This window comes from Elephantulus edwardii, unplaced genomic scaffold (genome assembly GCF_000299155.1).
Source record: "Elephantulus edwardii isolate Elephantulus edwardi_28Jun2011 unplaced genomic scaffold, EleEdw1.0 scaffold00110, whole genome shotgun sequence".
Classification (NCBI taxonomy): domain Eukaryota; kingdom Metazoa; phylum Chordata; class Mammalia; order Macroscelidea; family Macroscelididae; genus Elephantulus; species Elephantulus edwardii.
The window spans coordinates 8,105,045-8,125,366 of NW_006399860.1; the positions used below are offsets into that span (position 1 = coordinate 8,105,045).

A 20,322-nucleotide genomic window follows, 5' to 3' on the forward strand; every position below is an offset into this window, starting at 1 on the left:
GACATCATGCTTGGGAGGGTGGAGGGACAGCGCAGGGGAGGAAGGCCCTCTATGAGGTGGATTGATTCAGTGACTGGGATAATCAGGATGGGAGTGTCGGAGACAGTGCGATTGGCACAGGACAGAGCAGAGTTTAGGGCTGTTGTACACAGGGTCACTATGAGTTGCAGGCGACTCGACGGCACATAACAACAACAACAGTCATATATAGACATATATATTCAGCATTTATTCCAATTTTGGTTGATAGTATAGCTGTTTTAACTATATAAAACCTATTTATATGCAAGGCAAATAAATATTATCAATGCTTTCAATAATGACTTGTTAAAATGTTATGCATTATGGTTAAAGCAAAACCTCAATCCTATCCCTTTGATTCTGATTCATGGTGATGCTCCATCTGGTTTCCGAGACTGTAAAACGTTATAGGAAGAGATTGCCCATCCATCTCCTGTTGGGAAATGTGTGGATTCAAACAGTTAGCAGTTCAACATGTTATCCATTATGCCACCAGGATTCCTTAGCTATAGGGGTAGGGATTTCATACAAACAAAAAACTGTTTCTTTAAAGTCTGATAACATACTGTGCTATTATCAGAACAGAAAGATATTTCAATGATAAAACTTAAAGTACTAGTTGTATTTTTATTTTTCAGATTGCACCTCATCACTATTCCCTTCTCTCTTTGTACACATGATGCATAGAAAGATCAAGTAACTTGCCAAAACTCCCAGTTTTATTAAAAATATGATTGAGAACAGAAAATTTCTCCCCTTCAGTCACATAATTCATCATCTATTATTCTCACTCATTTGATATAGTCTTCTTAGAGACCAAAGTGTTCATGTAAAACATCTCTAAAATAAATGTTTTATACTGAATGTTTGCTGTCATTAGTTGTTTTTAAAAATATTTTTTTTTAAATCTTACTCTCCCAAAGTTAACTGTCCTAATTTATCTTTTTATTATAAACAGATCATGTTGTCTGTGAAGAAGAGTTTAAATATGCCATGTTGGCTTTAAATTGTATATGCCCAGCAACATCTACACTTATTACACTACTGGTTCATACCTCTCGAGGGCAGTAAGTATATTTTTTAATGAATTAATTACAGATTTTATTTAAAAAGAAAAGTTCAGTTCTATGATTAGAAAAAAAAACCAGTTAAGTTAAAGTATACTTTTCTATATTTCTTTGTATTTATGTGGGTTATCTTTATTTGTTGGGGGTCTATGGCCTATAAACAAATTGCTAATGTTTTGCTATGTTTTCACAGTAGACTTTTTAAAAATCCTAGATTCTTACTGTTAACTTTGACTTTATTTGTCAGTATCAAGGTTTAGATATGGCTACTATTTGGGAAGTTAGTATTTGTGCAACAAATAAATTTTTTGAATTATTTTTTAATACAACATACATATTTTTTACAGCATACTCTTTCCATTTAATTTTTTCCCAATTCATTCATTGTAACACATTTTCCTCCCTGCCAACCCTTTCCCCCAGCCCAGTTCTTTTTTTCTCTTTGAAAAGAAAAAGTCCAAAGTCCACTTTACTATGCATTTCTTTTTCTGTACTCTTGTTATGAAAATAATACCTAATCCTATATTCCTTTTTAAACACTTCTTTCCCTCATCTGTTTCAATACAGTATACATTATTTATCCCTCTTTTCTTAGGTTCTCCTCAACCCCAATGTCAGTCTTATTTTACAACAATGGCACTATGTGCACTTTGGTAGCTGAGATATTTCACTCAGCATAATGTTCTCCAGGGTCACCCGTTTTGTATAATATTTAATGAGTTCTTTGTTTTTCAATGCAGCATAGTTTTCCATTGTGTGTGTATACCACAGCTTCTCAATCTATTCATTTGTTAATGGGCAGTTGGATTGTTTCCAACTCTTTGCTATTGTAAACAAAGCAGCAATAAGCATAGGGGTGCATATATCTGCTTGGGTGGCAATTATGGTTTCTTTAGGGTATATTCCCAGTAGTGGATTTGCTGGGTCAGATGGTATTTCTAATTTTTAAAATAATTTAAAATAAAGCACCATACTGCTGGACTCAGTGGGTGCACCATTTTACACTCCCACCAATAGTGAATAAGGGTTCCAGTTCCTCCACAACCTTATCTGCATTTCTTGTTTGCTGCTCTGTTGAATATTGCTGTTCTTACTGGTGTAAGATGATATCTCATAGATGTTTTTATTTTCATCTCTCTTAGAACTAGGGATTTTGAATATTTCTTCATGTGTTTGTTTGCCATCTGAATGTCTTCTTTGGTGAAGTGTCTGTTCATATCCTGTGCCCATTTTTCTATTGGTTTATTTACCTTTATCTTGTTGCGGTGCTTAAGTAAGTCCCTTATCAGACATGTCATTTCCAAATATTTTTTCCTAGTCTGTGGGTTCCCTTTTTACCCTGTTGGAGAAGTTTTTGGATGTACAAAGGGATTTATTCTTAGAAGGTCCCATTCATCTATTTTATCCTCTCCTGGTTGTAAATTTTTCAGGATGCTTGGAAGACTGTTTATGTTGTGGATTAGGGCTTCTAGGGTTCTTTCAAGCTTTTCTTTAATGAAGTTTATAGTCCTTGGTTTTAGTCCTAGGTACTTGATCCACTTTGAGCTGGGTTTTGTTTATGGAGTGAGGTGTGGATCTTGCTTGAGTTTTCTACAGATAGTTTTCCAATTTTGCCAACACCATTTGTTAAAAAGGTTGTCATTTCCCCAGTTAACTGATTTCATCTTCTTGTAAAAAACCAGTTGACCATAGGCAGATAAGGTGTAACAAATAATTTTTAAAGAAAGTAATTCTTTTTTCTCAATAGTATATATCTCAAACTCATTTTTTTCTGTGCTTCAGGGTTTTATTTTAAAGATACATAGATAATGCCTCAAAATTACAACTTTGAGAAATTAAAATAATCTCAAAATTACAATTTTATATTCACTGGAAGATTAAGGCAAAGTAATTTTATACAACAGTGTAATGTACAATAGAGTTTATAGGAAACGCCTAGTTTTACATGTATTTTAAGGTATATATAAGAAGTTAAATCAGTAAAATATTTTCTTATTTGTTTTGAGAGAATATCATAAATTTTACAAGTGATTTTTCACTTGAAGAACAATATGAACATAAATGCATTTTGTACTTTTCCTCTATCTTCAACTTGTTTTTGAGGCAAAGATTTGATATTTCAGACAAATTCCACAGTGATTGTTATGGTTTTTTAAGCTTAATCAGTTGGTTGATGTTATTTAGATAAAATGCTAAGTCAAATAAATTCAAGTAAAAGAAAATTCTTTCTTAGATTTTGATGTTTGATGGCTTAAGTTGATAATTTAAATAGAATTGTAAAGTATATTTCCATCATTCTTCTAGTTATGTCTCTATTAGAACAATAATTTCTTCAGAAAATCTGTTTTAAGGTTTATAATAAATTTATTTCTGTTAAAGACATGCTCAGGAATTTTGATGTAATTTAATGAAATAGTAGACAATTACTTTCACACCAATCAAAGGAACCTTTTTAGAAGTTTTTACAAGCGTTGATCTTTCTCAGGAATGGTACAATTATAGGTTGGGTATCTGGACCAGTGGCTTATTGTACAAATAATAAAAAGATCTGTTGACACTTTTTAAAACAACTTATTACTCATAGACTAAAGCTAAAGTTAATTTGCCAAAATCCTGGTAAATAGTTTTTAATGATTTATAGAATTGCCTGGTGAACAAATTGTGCTGGTAGGAAGTTTAGAATGTCAGTGACCCTTAGAAGAGAACTTTCCTCAAAATATTCTAGTGAAATTTTGTCTTATTAAGAAGTATTATTGAAGATATTTTCATTACATAATTAAATATGTCATGTACAGATGAACCTGAAAAATAATTTCACAACTGTATGACTTTTTCAAGCAGTTATTATTGATATGGAATTCACGTGCCACGTAATTCAACTGTTTAAAATGTACACTATTGTGGGTTTTTAGTGTATTCATTATGTGTAGTCATTGATATTTTATTTCTAAAGAAAAAAAATCAATACCGTTTCATGTTCATTCCTTGATCTTTCCTCATCTCCTTAGTCCTATATAACTAAACATTTATGTTTTTATATGATTTCCTACTGCAGAAATTTCATATAATTAGAAAAGCACTAGGCGATCTTCTCTTTAACTGACTTTTAACACTTAGCATAAGATTTGGAAGATTCTTCATAATTTAACATGCATCATTGCTTTATTACTTTTAGTGATTTAGGTACATTTCATTGTGCATATTTGTTAAATTTTATTTATTCAATCTGCAGTGAATGTATATTTGGGTTATTTTCAATGTTATGAATAATGCTACTGTGAACATTTATGTATAGGTTTTGAGTGGGTATATGTTTTCATTTCTTTTGACTATGTCCCTGGGAGTTAATGAAATCATTTGCTAACATAAGTTTTAACTTTTGAAAACAATTAAGATTATATCACAATTAGTATATCTCTCAATTTTTGTGTCTTTATTTGGACTTAGTATAATACAGTATTCTGTAGGTAGTAATGAGTAATTGTTATTTGGATTTAATGGCTCACAAAATAAATTGAAAGCAGCTTGAAAAATAAAATATATATTACTTTTGAATCTATTCTGGCTAATAGGAACCCTCCATCAGATTTGTGAGGATGTAAATCTTAACAGGAACAGATTGCCCCCCCCCCATTTCTTATAGAATGGCAGGTGGATTGAACTGCCACCCTTTGAATTAGCAGCAAAACACAGAATGCAGTATACGACTGGATCTTCTTAAAAGTAAATACAGTACAAAATAGGGGAGCGCAGACAGCGGTCCCCATGCAGGTTTGGCCGCGTGCTCCCGCCTCTCTCGAGCTCTCCCACTCCTTCCTCCTCCGGTGCTTCTCAGGGACCGGAGCTGTGGAGTAGGAGGGAGACCGAGATGGTAGATGAGATCGCCAAGGCTCAAACTACCCGGCCTGGTGGCGATACAATCTTCGGGAAGATAATCTGGAAAGAAATCCCAGCCAAAATCCTTTTTGAAGATGAGTGGTGCCTCGCTTTTCATGACATTTCACCTCAAGCACCAATACATTTTCTGGTGATACCTAAGAAATCTATTACCCAGATTTCTGTAGCAGAAGATGATGATAAGAGCCTTCTTGGACATCTCATGATTGATGGCAAGAAATATGCTGCTGATCTGGGCCTGCAAAAGGCTTATTGAATGGCGGTGAATGAAGGTTCAGATGGGGGACAGTCTGTCTATCATGTTCATCTCCATGTTCTTGGATGCCGGCAGATGCATTGGCCTCCTGGTTAATTTTGCTTTAAGAATATTTTTCCCTTCTTTAAACAACTATCAAATTTATAAGTTTGAATATGTTAAGCAGAACACTTTACTATTGCCTGCGTACAAAGAGATTAAGGAAATTGAAAAACGGATGTGTAATACAAGACTTGGTCACATGGTCAAAAAAAAGTGAATACAGTACAAAATAATTCATTAGAGCATGTTTTATCAATAACTATTTACACTAGAAATACAAATTAAGTTCTCGTTTTTTTCAAATCTTCCACAAATGTATACTTTATGGTTTGTTTAATAACTTCAAATTTCCTTTACAATTTAATTTATATGATAGTTCACCTTTTTTGGATCACAAAGAGCACTTAAAGGAAAAAAAAAAGAAAGCAAAGCACACAACCAAAACTCAATGGTGTGGAGTTAAAACAATATGTGCTGACCCTACAGCCCAGTTCCAGAAGAAGGAAAATTCACTGGAGGAGATTGTCCATCTTTTTTCTGTTGTGCGACTGGAGGATTTGAACAGTCAGATAAGTACAAATTAGGAGTTAGTAGCACAACTCAACTGGTGGACTATGCCTTAAATATGATACAATCTAAGAATTTAGGAAGTTGGCACTTCAATTCCATCTTTGCTCACAAACTTGAATAAAAATATAAATTATCCAATCTACTTAATTTAGCATCTCTAATATATTACATCCAGGAAGAGTGCAGGTGGTCATTACAAAGACAGAAGAGAAAGAAAAGACCAAAATGGATGTCAGAAGAAACTCTGAAGATTGCACTGGAATGTAGAGAAGCCAAAGCACAAGGAAGAATCCAAGACACTAAAGAGCTGAACAGAAGATTCCAAAAGGCAGCATGGAATGACAAAGCAAAATACTACAATGAAATGTGCGAGGAGCTAGAGTCAGAAAATCAAAAGGGCCGACCTCGCTCAGCAATTCTTAAGCTCAAGGAACTGAAGAACAAATTCAAACCTCGAGTTGCTACAATCAAGGATGCTTTAGGCAGAATGTTAAATGATCCAGGAAGTATTAAAAGAAGATGGAAGGAATATACTGAGTCATTGTATCGAAAGGAATTGGCAGATACAGAAGAATTTAATGAAATAGCATTTGAGCCAGAGCCTATGGTGATGGAGGCAGAAGTTCAAGCTGCTTTGAAGGAAATAGCAAAAAATAAGGCCCCCGGAATAGATGGTATACCAATTAACATATTTCAGCTAACAGATGCTTCTGTGGATGTGCTCACCAAGTTGTGCCAAGAAATCTGGAGAACAACTACTTGGCCAACTGACTGTAAGAGATCTATATTTGTTCCCATTCCAAAGAATGGCGACCCAACTGAGTGTGGAAACTACAGAACAATATCATTGATTTCACATGCAAGCAAGATTCTACTGAAGATTATCCAAAAACGACTGCAACAGCACATCAGCAGAGAACTGCCAGAAGTCCAGGCTGGGTTTAGAAGGGGTCGTGGTACTAGGGATATTGTACCTGATGTTAGATGGATCTCAGCTGAAAGCAGAGAATACCAGAAGAATGTCTATCTGTGTTTCATTGATTATGCAAAGGCGTTTAACTGCATGGATCATAACAAACTGGCTGACTCTGAGAAGAATGAGAATCCCAGAACATTTAATCGTGCTGATGCGAAACCTATACTTGGACCAAGAGACAGTGGTCAGAACAGAGCAGGGAAACACTGCCTGGTTCAAAATTGGGAAGGGCGTACGCCAGGGATGTGTCCTATCTCCATACCTTTTCAACCTGTATGCAAAGCAGATTATCCAAGAGGCTAGGCTCTATGAGGAGAAGCGTGGCATTAGGATTGGTGGACGATCTATCATCAATCTGCATTATGCAGATGACACAACCCTGCTCGCTGAAACTGAGGAGGACCTCATGCACTTACTGCAGAGGGTCAAGGACTGCAGCCTTCAATATGGACTGAGGCTCAATGTCAAGAAGACAAAAATTCTCACCACTGGACCAATCGGTAGCATCAGGATGGATGGCGAAGAGATTGAGATTGTTCACAGCTTCAGTTTGCTCGGCTCCACAATCAACACTCTTGGCACCAGCAGTCAGGAAATCAAAAAGCGTATCGCGATGGGGAAGTCTGCTGTTAGGGACCTCTCTAAAGTACTCAGGAACAACAGTGTCGCTCTGGAGACTAAGGTGCGCCTGATATAGGCCATGGTATTTGCAATCGCTTGTTATGCATCAGAGAGTTGGACAATGACTAGGGAGGATAGAAGGAGAATTGACGCCTTTGAGCTGTGGTGCTGGGAAAGAGTACTGAATGTACCATGGACTGCCAATAAAACAAATAGATTCACCTAAAGAGGGTTAAACCAGGCTGCTCCTTAGAGGCAAGGATTCCGGTGCTTCGCCTGACATAGTTTGGACATGTTGTAAGGAGAGACAGGTCTTTGGAGAGGAACATCATGCTGGGCAGAGTGGAGGGACAGCACAGGAGGGGAAGACCCTCTATGAGGTGGATTGATTCAGTGACTGGGGTAATTGGGATGGGTGTGTCAGAGGCAATGAGATTGGCACAGGATAGAGCAGGGTTTAGGGCTGTTGTACATAGGGTCATTATGAGTCGCAAACGACTCGACAGCACATAACAACAACAACAAACAACAAATATATTACTGCTTAATGGAATTTGTATAAGTTTTTTGAATTATTATATTAATTGACAAGTTAAGAATTATTCGTTATTAACAGACTGTTTTCAGTCTTGCCCTTGAGCAATTATTACTTGATGAAATAATTTAGGAGCCTAAATATAATAATTTCATAATAAAAGAACACACTTAGGAGCTGAAATAGGTTGTATAATAGGAAAATTTTTAATTATCTTGGGAAATGCCTTACGCAAGTATCATGATAACAGTAATTGAAAATAAAATTATATAATTGTCTAGAGAGCCGAAAATAGGACATGAGAGTACAAGGCCATGATGTCTCTCTGAAAGGGCCAGAGGGAGTAAAAATCGCAAAGTCCCTCACTACCTTAGAGCAAAAAAGAAGATAGAAAGCCCTTAGTGCAGCCCCCATGGTGCCTCTAGCAGGAGATTCATTTATTTATTGTTACTCCCAGACTTTACTCACAGTTGTGATACCTAGAATAGAGTTTATTAGAGAAATAAGTTGGTGAGTGGAGGAGTCAAAGAATATTACCCCGTGCAAATCCAGGTTTTAGCTGAGCAGGTCCAAAGCACAATTCTTCAATTAATCCAGGCTCAGTTTTCAGTTCAGCAACACAAATTCAGGAAACCTCTGGTTACCTTAATCATCTAGCAAGGTTTGCCTCAAAACAATTATATATCAGCTTCTCCAGCAAGCACAGCAGAACCTTAAACTGTGACCTTTTATCTCAGGGTTACTCTGGTTACACGTTGCCATGGTTTCTCCATAGCAGTGCCACTGTCTCTCCACCACCGCCAGGGTCTCACCACCAGTTTCTCACTCTCATTTGCTCCAGACTACTCCATGTCTTGCCACCCATTTTGGGAAGCACTCTCTCTCTTATCCTACTCTTATAGCTATTGATAGTTTGCAAGACTGTATGTCTGCAGTAAAGGTGCTGGAGACCAGAGGGGGCTAAAATAATAATGGCTAAAAAAAGCCAATTTTAGGCTAATATTGCAATAAAATAAACTCAATTTCTCCACTTTAAATAAATTAAAGAGAGCAGTAGATAATATTATTGAGCTTTTACCCTTTAAGTCTTTGCTTTTTAATATTTTAATGTACCCTTTTACAACTGATCAGTACAATACAAATACATTATTTAGTTTTATTAAAAATTGCTGTTCTAATGAGCATCAATTGTAGATTTAAGTAAAATAAAATCTTAAACAATTTCAATATTTTCCCTACTTATCATGATGCTGTTTACCTGTTTAGATTTGAAAGGTTTGGGGGGATTTTGGTGATGGTTGTTGTTGATCTGTACTTAATATAGAAGTTTATAGCTTTCTGTCATTCATCTTTTATTTTAATGCTTCTAACATCCTAATATTAAAACAAAACAAAGTTCTCACCACCAGACCAATAGAAAAATGAAGAAAGATAGAGAAGAGATGGAATTGTTAAAAATTTTATCTTGCATTGATCCACCATCAACACCCTTGGTATGTATAATCATGAAATCAAAAGAGGAGTCACATTAGGAAAATATGTTATCAGGGACCTATTCAGAATGCTCAAGAAGCAACGATATTCATTTAAAGGCTAAGGTGCACTCAATCCAAACCATAGTATTCTCAATTGCTTGCTATGCACCTGAGAGTTGGACAATGTCTAAGAACAACAGAAATGACAGAGCAATGGGCTCAATTGTGACAGAGATGTTGAGGATAACACAGGATAGAACAGGGATCAAATCTCTTGTTCATCGGGTCACTATGAGCTGTATTCAACTCAATGGCACATAACAAAAATAACTGTCCTTTTTTAATATTTATGTTTTTCATTGTTACAGAATGAATAGTTCTTTTAAATATCAGAAAGCAAGTTTTTAATTTTTGGATTATTACAGATATCATATTCTTCATATAGTCTAACTTTTCAAATTATTTGTTTATTCAAATTATTTGAATGAATGCAGTGAAATAATATAATCCTGGCACTCATATTTCCCGGTTTCACACTATGAAAAGTTCCTTTGTTCTGCTGAATGAAAGCATTTGGTCTGACTATCAGTTCCACACAACTGATGCCTTTGAGCTGTGGTGCTGGAGAAGAGTATTGAGAATACCATGGACTGCTAGGAAAACAAATAGATTTGTCCTGGAGAGGGTTAAACCGGGTAGCTCCTTGGAGGCAAGGATTCTGAGGCTCCGTCTAACTTACTTTGGACATGTAGTGAGAGACTGGTCCTTGGAGAGGGACATCATGCTTGGGAGGGTGGAGGGGCAGCGCAGGAGAGGAAGGCCCTCTATGAGGTGGATGGATTCAGTGACTGGGATAATTGGGATGGGAGTGTCAGAGACAGTGCAATTGGCACAGGACAGAGCGGAGTTTAGGGCTGTTGTACATAGGGTCGCTATGAGTCGCAGGCGACTCGATGGCACATAAGAACAACAACAACATCAGTTCCACAAAGAGAATTGAGTGTCTGGAGTTCCCGTTCTTCTCAATATTACCCAAAATATTTTGTAATTGTCACAATCAAATCCTATGCATAGTTAAGAGATAGCTAAAACACAGGAAATATCTTTCTGGTTTTTACTTTTACCCAATATGCTTCTGACATAACCAATGATGTTTATTGTTTCACATCCTATTTTTAATCCAGCTTGAATGTCTGACAGTTCTTTAAGTATTGTTGCAATAATTGTTTTGTTATCTTCAGAAAGTTTATTTGCATTTAATACTAGTGATTTGGATTGATAATTTCTGGTTAGGAAATTCTTTTCCAAATTTCCTGGTTAGATAAATCAATGCTTCCAGCTTTGCATCTGTTTAAACCATTCAATTGTCTTTCATTCTGTTAATTCCTGGAGGAATTTCACCCCTCCAGTGTTGTCATGAGCTTGCTTTTATTGATTCAGTACAGTTACTTCCTGATTATATACTGCTTTTTTAAATATTTGACCAGTCTTTTCGTTAGTGATTTTTTTACTTTTTTTTCTATTTTTGTTTTGATGATTCTTGCCTAATTCATTATTGAAGTCTTCATTATTACAACTATAAATTATAATATTACTTGTTTGTAAATTAGTTTAGTTTGAAAAATTCAGAAATTGTTATTTTCTTTTGATTTTTCTAACTCAGGTTCTTTGCACATTTCATCAGAATACACATATTTTCTCATACTATCCTTTGAGATCATCGACTTAGCACTTTTACTCCATCATTTCTTCCATTCCCTTTAGTTACTTTACATTTGAAAGGAAAATTCAGAGTCTCATATTCAAGTTCAAGCTGAAGCTGAGGAAAATTAAACCAAGTCCATGGGAACCAAAATATGAATTTGAGTCTATTCCACCTACATTTCAAAACCATCTCAGGAACAGGTTTGAAGCCTTGAACACTAATAAGCCAAGACCAGATTTGTGGGAGGATATCAAGGGTATCATCCAGGAAGAGTGCAAACAGTCATTCCAAACACAGAAGAGGAAGTGAAGACCTAAATGGATGTCAGAAGAGACTCTGAAAATTGCACTGGAGTGCAGAGAAGCCAAAGCAGAAGGAAGAATTCAAGATACTAAAGAGTTGGATAGAAGATTCCAAAAGGCAGCATAGGATAATGAAATATAATATTACAATGAAATGTACAAGGAGCTAGAGTCAGAAAATCAAAAGAACCAAACTCTCTCAGCATTTCTTGACCTCAAGGAACTGAAGAACAAATTCAAACCTCCAGTTGCTATAATCAAGGATGCTTGGGCAGAATGTTAAATGATTCAGGAAGTATTAAAAGAAGATAGAACGAATATATGGAGTCACTGTATCGAAAGGAATTGACAGATACAGAAGAACTTAATGAAATAACATATGAGCAAGAGCCTATGGTGATGAAGGAAGAACTTCAAGCTGCTTTGAAGGAAATGTCAAAAAATAAGTCCCAGGGAATAGATGGTATACCAATTGACATATTTCAGCTAACAGATGCTGCCCTGGATGTGCTCACCAAGTTGTGCCAAGAAATCTGGAGAACAACCACTTGGCCAACTGACTGGAAGAGATCTATATTTGTTCCCATCCCAAAGAAGGGTGACCCAACAGAGTGTGGAAACTATAGAACAATATCATTAATTTCACATGCAAGGAAGAAGATTCTACTGAAGATTATCCAAAAACGACTGGAGCAGCACATCAGCAGAGAACTGCCAGAAGTCCAGGCTGGGTTTAGAAGAGGTTGTGTTGCTAGGGATATTGTAGCTAATGTTAGATGGATCTTGACTGAAAGCAGGGAATACCAGAGGAATGTATATCTGTGTTTATTGACTATGCAAAGGCGTTTGACTGTGTGGATCATAACAAACTGTGGCTGACTCTGAGAAGAATGGGAATCCCAGAACATTTAATCGTGCTAATGTGAAACCTATACTTGGACCAAGAGGTAGTCATCAGAACAGAGCAGGGCAACACTGCATGGTTCAAAATTGGGAAGGGCATACGCCAGAGATGTGTCCTGTCTCTATACCTTTTCAACCTGTATGCAGAACAGATTGTCCGGGAGACTGGGCTCTATGAGGAGGAATGTGAGGTCAAGTTTTGTGGTAGATCTATCAACAATCTGCGTTATGCAGATGACACTACCCTGCTTGCTGAAACTGAAGAGGACCTGAAGCACTTGCTGCAGAGTGTCAAGGACTGCAGCCTACTATATGGATTGAGACTCAATGTCAAGAAGGCAAAGATTCTCACCACTGGACCAGTTGGCAGCATCAGAATGGATGGTGAAGAGATTGAGATTGTACACAACTTTAGTTTGCTTGGCTCAGCAGTCAACACTCTTGGCACCAGTAGCCAGGAAATGAAAACATGTAATGGGAAAGTATGCTGGGACCTCTCCAAAGTACTGAAGAGCAATGGTGTCTCTCTGGAGACTAAGGTGCATCTGATACAGGCCAGGGTCTTTGCAATCACTTGTTATGCATCAGAGAGTTGGACAATGACTAAGGAGGATAGAAGGAGAATTGATGCCTTTGAGCTGTGGTGCTGGAGAAGAGTATTGAGGGTACCATGGACTGCTAGGAAAACGAACAGATTCATCCTGGAAGCGTCAAACCGGGCGGCTCCTTGGAGGCAAGGCTTCTGAGGCTCCGTCTAACATACTTTGGACATGTTGTAAGCAGTGACCAGTCCTTGGAGAGAGACATCATGCTTGGTACAGTGGAGGGAGGGTGCAGGATGAGAAGGCCCTCTATGAGTTCCATTTATTCAGTGATTGGGGTAATTGGGATGGGTGTATCAGAGACAGTGTGATTGGCACAGGATATGCAGAATTTAGGGCTGTTGTACATAGGGTCTCTGTGAGTCACAAGCAACTCAACGGCACATAACAACAACAACAACAACAATAACATCTATAATAAATTAAAATTTTTTTTATTATTGCTTTCTTTATATATGATACCTTTGATCATTTGATTTTTTTGTCTAGTCTTAGGTCATTCATGTAGAAAACCTCAAATCTATTCCTAACAGAGACTTTCTAAACGCATGTGGAATATACTCAGCGTCACATTTTGATTTTCATGGGCTTGTTTAATTTTTTCCAGCTTTAACTCAAACTTGCATATGAACAATTGGTTGTTCTACAGTCTGTCTCTAACCTTGTTTTGACTGATGATATTGAGGTTCTCCATTATTTCTTGGCACAGATTTATTTTCATTTATTGTTATATATTCCATCTGGTAGGAGCTCTGGTGGTCTAGTTTGTTATGTGTTGTACTGCTAACTGAAGGGTCACTGATTCTATTCAACCAGCTGCTCCATAAGAGAAAGGTGGAAACACAATGGAGGCTTGCTAAGAGTTGAAATTGACTCTACTACAGTAAAATCCATGTATAACCCTTAGCTATATTGCAAGGGGGGAATGTATTTACAATGATTGTTTGTCTTGTAACATTATGTAATTCAAAGTGTCGTTTCTATCACCAAGACCATAGTTATGCCAGGTATCAGTGTTACATCTCTCTTTACAACATTTACCTCACAATCATCAATAATTAATTTTGCATCATATCTACATGTCTAATCAATTACAAGATGCTAAGATTTGTAAGTATATATGCATATTATTATTGCTCTGTTCATAGCTCACACTCTAGCAGGTTTTCAAAGGCTATACATCACACTGGAGACTACACATCTTTCTCTGCATCATGGCTGGAAAATAACTGAAGATGATAGAAGAATGCCTTTGAGTTGTGGTACTGGGGTATTGGACATACCACAGATTGCTAAGAGAACTAACAATTCTGCACTGGAGAGGGTGAAATGAATCTGCTCTTTAGGCAAGGATTTTGAAGCTCTACTTCACATATTTGGGGCATGTGGCCAGTAAGGACCAGTCCTTGGAGAAAGACATCATGCTTTGAAAGGTGGAAGAACAGCATAAGATAGGAAAACCCCAGATGAGTTGGATTGACACAGTAACTGAGGTAATGGGGATAGGCATGTCAGAGGCATTGAGATTGATTCAGGATAAGAGGGTTCAGAGTTGTTGTACATGGGGTTGCTATGTGTCACAAGTGACTTGAAAGCACATAACAACAAAAACAACAATAAAGGCTGGTAAACATCTTTAATTTTTTTATTAATAGTTGATGTATGAAACACTGCATGGTTCAAAATCAGTAAAAGTATATGCCAGAGATGCTTTCTACCTCCATTCCTTTTCAATTGAAGTGTGGAATTATGTATGGAATAGACCATCCAGGAAGTTGGGCTCCGTAAGGAGGAATGTGGTATCAGGATTGCAGGAAGACTCATCAACAACCTGCATTATGCAGATAATAAAACCTTGCTTGCTGAAAATGAGGAGAGCCTGAGGCATTTGCTGCAAAAGATCAAGGACTGTAGCCTTCAATATGGATTAAAGCTTGACATCAAGAAGTCAAAAGTTTTCAATACTGAGCCAATGGGCAGCACCACAACAGATGGAGAAGAGATTGGTGTTGTTAACAATTACAGCTTACTAGGCTCCACAGTCAATATTATTGGCACCAGGAGTCAGAAAATCAAAAAATGAATTGCACTGGAAAAAAATCTGCTCTCAGGGTCTTGTTCAGAGTACTGAAGAGCCATGATATCAGCCTAGAGACTAAGTTGCTGTAGATCCAGGCCATGGTCTCTGCAATTATTTGCTGTGCATCAGAGAACTCATCAATGATGAAGGATGACAGAAGAAGAATCAAAACCTTTGGGACGTGGTGCTGGAGAAGGGTCTGTCCTGGAGAGTGTGAAACCAGGCTGCTCTTTGGAGGCAAGATTTTGAACCTCCGCTTGGCATACTTTTAGCATATTGCCACGAGGGACCAGTTCTGGAGAGGGACATAATGCTTGGAAAGAGATGGATAGCGAGGATATGGGTTGACTCAGTGGCTGAGAGTGTAGGAGTAGGTGTATCAGAGATGGTTAGTTCAGGTTAGAGCAGGGTTCAGGGCTGTTGTACATAGGGCCACTCTGAGTTGCAGGCAACTTGAATACACATAACAACAACAACACATCTAAATAATATTTATATTAACATGCTTGCTGTCTGCGTGTTTACATATTACACTGTCACTAACTATTTATACTTAGGGATACAACTGGAAACACTTTTTTAAAAATTATAAATATAATGACCTTCATTTTATTTTGTTTTTGCTGTATAGTAGGCCACATGCTTGTCTGATTTAAAATAGCCAATACCAGTCGATTCCAGCTAATGTCTCAGTGATCTTTATATGTTTTATTTCACTTTTTATAAATTCCAATTTTCTTAAATTAGTATTTTGTCACTTTTACATTCCAATTGTTAGTGGAAGTTTGCAGCTAGTTATTATATCCTCTTTCTATCATATCACAGACCAAATGTACATCCTGAAATCTTCATTGTCCCTTTTCATTTAACGTCTATTTTAAACATGACAAGTATCATCTTATATGTAAGCATATTCTGAGTCCTTTCTAATTTGACAGGTTCCACTTCCAGCACTGTACCAAACAATATTCTTCCGCTATTCATAAGATTTTCATCAGCTAATTATTTTTTTCCAGTTTTAAGGGAAAGTGGTTTTATTAAACCATTTACCAAATCTCAAGGTAAAATGTTCAAGAGTAGGTAAATATTTCAATTCATTGCATATTATCACCAAAATGTAATATCCAAGTGCGCTTTTAACTTTTTAATTGAAAAATGATCTTTTTAAATAAGGCACATCAAAGGCCTTAGCAGTCTGTAAGGGAAAATACAATAAATAGAGTTAAGTGGTACTCATATTCAAATGTCACTGGGCTAGACACGTAACATTTCTGAGAAGCAGGTTGTAGGTCCTCCATCCTAGTGTCTTGAAGCTGCCCTGAAAATTATCTAGCACAGGCCATACTATGGATAATTTGATTACTAATTGCATAGCTCCAAGTATAACAGTGACAATAAAGCCCCCAGAGTAAGAGAAGGTATCAGATGAGTGATAGTGTTTAAAAATATATTTAATAACCATAGACTTCTAGTTGTTGTTGTTAGGTTTCATCGAGCCGAGTACAACTTATAGCAACCTTTTAAACAACAGATATGAAACTTATCCTGCTCTTTCATTATAAGATAATACCTGTCACCTCTGACACATTTGAGCCAATTGCTCAATCGCTATGTCATCTATTTCATGGGGGTTCTTTCTCTCTGTTACTGACCTGCCAACTTTCCAAACTTGATTTCCCTCTTCAAGGAATAGCCTCTTCTGGCAACTTGCTTAAGATATGTGAGACAAAGTTTCACCACCATTGCCTCTAAGGAGGACTCTAGTACTTTCTCTATGACATAGCTGCTTGTTCTTTTGACAGTGCAGGGCAAGTTCAGTATACTACCCCAACACCACAACTCAAAGACATCAATTCTTATCCTGTCATTCTTATTCATTGTCCAGCCCTCCGATGCATAGCAAGCAATTGAAAAGACTGTGGTTTGAAAGCTTAGTCTTCCAACTGACATCATTACTCCTCAGTAACTTGAAGCCCTTGAAACAGATGTACCCAATGCAATATGTCTCCTGATCTTTGACTGCTGGTGCCAATGAAGTTGATTGTGGACCCAAGTACGAGGAATCATTAAAAACCTCAATTTTTGTTTCATCTGTCATGATGTTGCTTATTGGTACAGTGGTGAGGATTTTTTTGTGTGTTCTTGATGTTGTGATGCAATCCATGTTGAAGACTTCAGTCTTTGATCTTCTGCAGCAAATGTTTCAAGCCCTCCTCACTTTTAGCAAGAAGTTTGTGTCATCTGCATAATACAGGTTGTTGATGAGTCTTCCTCTGAAACCAATGCCATGTTCTTCTTCACAAAGTCAAGTTACTTGAATAATATTCTCAGCATACAGATTAAATATGCGTGAAGATAGATACAATCCTGAGACACACCTTTCCTGATTTTAAACCATGGAGTGTTCCCTTGCTTCATTTGGACAATAGCTTCTTTGTTTTCTGATGGGTTTCTTATGAATATAATTAAGTGTTCTGGGATTCCAATTATTCTCAAGGTTAGTGATAGCTATCATTTACATAGTCAGTAAACTACAAATATACATTGTTCTGGTATTCTCTGCTTTCAGTCAGGATCTATCTGACATTAGCATGATATCCTGGGTAACATGGCCTGTTCTAAACTCAGTTTTATTTTCTGACAATTATCTGTATATGTACTGTTCTAATCATTTGTTGGTGATCTTCAGTGATATTTGCTAACATGTGATATTAATGAGGTGGGGGGTTTTTTCCCATTAATTTCCACATTCTGTTGGATCACTGCTCTTGAGTATCAGAATAAATATGGAGCTTTTCTAGTCAGTCAACCAGGCAGCTTGTCCTCCTGATTTTCTGACATAGACTGATAAGTGCATTATGGCTTATATCTGTTAGTCGAAACATGTCAATTGGTATCCTGTAAGTTCCCAGGGCCTAGAGAAAAGAGCATATTGGTCTCAGAAGTTATATAACATGAATGTACCTATAAAGTAAGAATAGTGAGATTTGGGTTGTTGCTTTTCATGAGAATAAATCAGCTGCTAGAAATGGGCATCACAGTATCTCAGAAAAAGAGAGAAACCTTCAATGAGATGGACAAATACAACAGTGAAAAGAATGCACTCCACCATCCCAGTGAACACAAAGAGAGTATAAAATTAGGAATTTTAAGTTCTGTCTACATAAGATTACAGTAGTCCAGAGATTTGGCAACACTGAAGGACAACTCTCAAGTTTACTCAATGCTATAATTCTTAAAGTCTTAAACTAAATACAACTTTTATGTCATATTGTGTTATGACCTTACACATTATTTTCCTATATGTTAATACATTCATTCTGATTCTCTTTTACCAATTAGTCATAAGTAACTTTTGGGGGACTTCAAATGACTGTATTCCATTTATTCACTAAGAGTTCATCTGATATATTAACACTAGTGATCAGTAAGGGTTTTTTTCCTTCTCTTATTTCTTAGATCTCTTCATTTTATGTATGTACATTTGACTATCAATGTTAAAACCAGCTACTTGTTAGACAGTGTTCCCCAACTAGATATAATAGTCATATTCTAATCAGCCAACTGAGTTTTAGTAGGGTAGAGTCTCAAAATATCAAGGAATAGAAAAGCCATTTGGAAAAATAAATCCCTGACACCACAATTCATACCTGAGCTCTTTAATCATTTGTTGCCATTAATAAAATATGCCAATGATTAGTTTCCCACTCACATGTGCTATATATATTATAAGTAAATAGAAAGATATTTCAATTGTAAAAAGTGTAGTAGAAAATGAGACCCAGAGACTGTCAGAAATATTTGTATTGATTAAAGTGGAAAAGCATTTCTAAGAAATCAAGATGAAATTTAAACTATTGTCATTATTGCTAGGTTCTGTTAAATCAAGTATGACTCATGGAGTTCCTATGAACAACAGACCTTAACCCTGTCCTATCCTGTGCCATCATCATCATCTCTGACATACTTGAGTCCATTGCTGTAATCAGTGTCTATCCAGCTAGCTGAGGGTTTGCCTCTCTTTTGTTGACTCTCACCATTCCAAGGAAGATGTCTTTTATAGGTTGTGATGTTAAAAATTCTCTTTTTGAAAATTGCCAATATATAAAAGACTTGTTTTTTGAAGTGTGGTGTTTTTGCTGTTGTTAGATGTCATTGAGTCATTTATGATTCATTGCAATCCTTGGAACAACACAACCAAAACTTATCCTATCCTGCCCTGTCCTTATAATCTCCTACATACTTGCTCCCATTTGTTCCCTTAATGCCTCTGTTTATCTACATCAAATGATAAGATTTTTATACCCATCAGAATACTTCATTCTGAATCAGAGATACTGAGAGAAAAACATAGAGATGCCTTAAAGACAAGACAAAGTAGGAGATTCAGAACCATGTTTTATGTGTCATCATTATTATAAAATGTATGAATAAAAATTTCCCTTATTAAAGTAACAATTAAAATAAATCTGAGAAACATATGTTCTAATTAGAATCAAAAACGTCTCTGTCAGGAAATAATTGTGACAGAGTGGAAAGAACTCTGTTTTTGGCAGAGATATATGGTTGAATCATTAGCTTCTAAACTCATCTAGAAGTCAATTACATAATTCATTTAATTTTATGCCCTGCCATGTGAGACAGTAATTTTTTTAATCTCATTCATTGATTTAACAAATAATCATTAAATGTCTATGATGTAGAACATTAAAGTAAGGATGACTCATAGCTTGCCCTCCAGTGGGTTTTCAGAGGCACTAAATCACAACGAAAGAAATTACCCATTTTCCTCCTGTAGAGCATCTGGTGGATGCCTTAATGTTGGCAGCACATCTCATTACCAGTAAGCCACCAGAGGCCAAGTAATTAGGAGTTGCACTACCAATATGAAGGCACATTGTTTGAATCCACCAGCTGTTATGCACGGGAAAGATGGAAAATTTTTTCTCGCAATTTACTGCCTTTGAAAAGAAGCTGGCATGATACCTATGGGTCAAATCTGACTTGATGATGCATAACAGCACAAATAACATGGTGCAGAAGAATAATTCTAAATTTTATATATATTTCTTATTGTTATATACTGAGGAGTTGAACTTGATACATAGCTGAACCTCCAGGGGATTAACAGAGGCAGCAATTGCACAGGAGGAGCTTTGCTGCCTCTTTCTTACACAGAGAAGGTGATGTCTGGGGGATTTCAAACTAGGTGCCTTTAATTTGGCAATGAAGCACCACTAGGCCAAGAGAGCTCTCAAATATTTATATAT

The 20,322-nt window shown here is 36.6% G+C and overlaps 1 protein-coding gene across 2 annotated transcripts in view; it reads left to right on the top strand.

Annotated features, from left to right (window-relative positions):
- The window catches only part of KCNT2 (potassium channel, subfamily T, member 2), a 734,552-nt gene that overhangs the window by 482,132 nt on the left and 232,098 nt on the right, over window positions 1-20,322 (top strand). For both annotated transcript variants that reach the window (XM_006892105.1, XM_006892106.1), the window contains exon 14: window positions 980-1,088. In XM_006892105.1, the coding sequence (XP_006892167.1) occupies window positions 980-1,088 (109 nt within the window). The remainder of the gene's footprint in view (window positions 1-979; window positions 1,089-20,322) is intronic.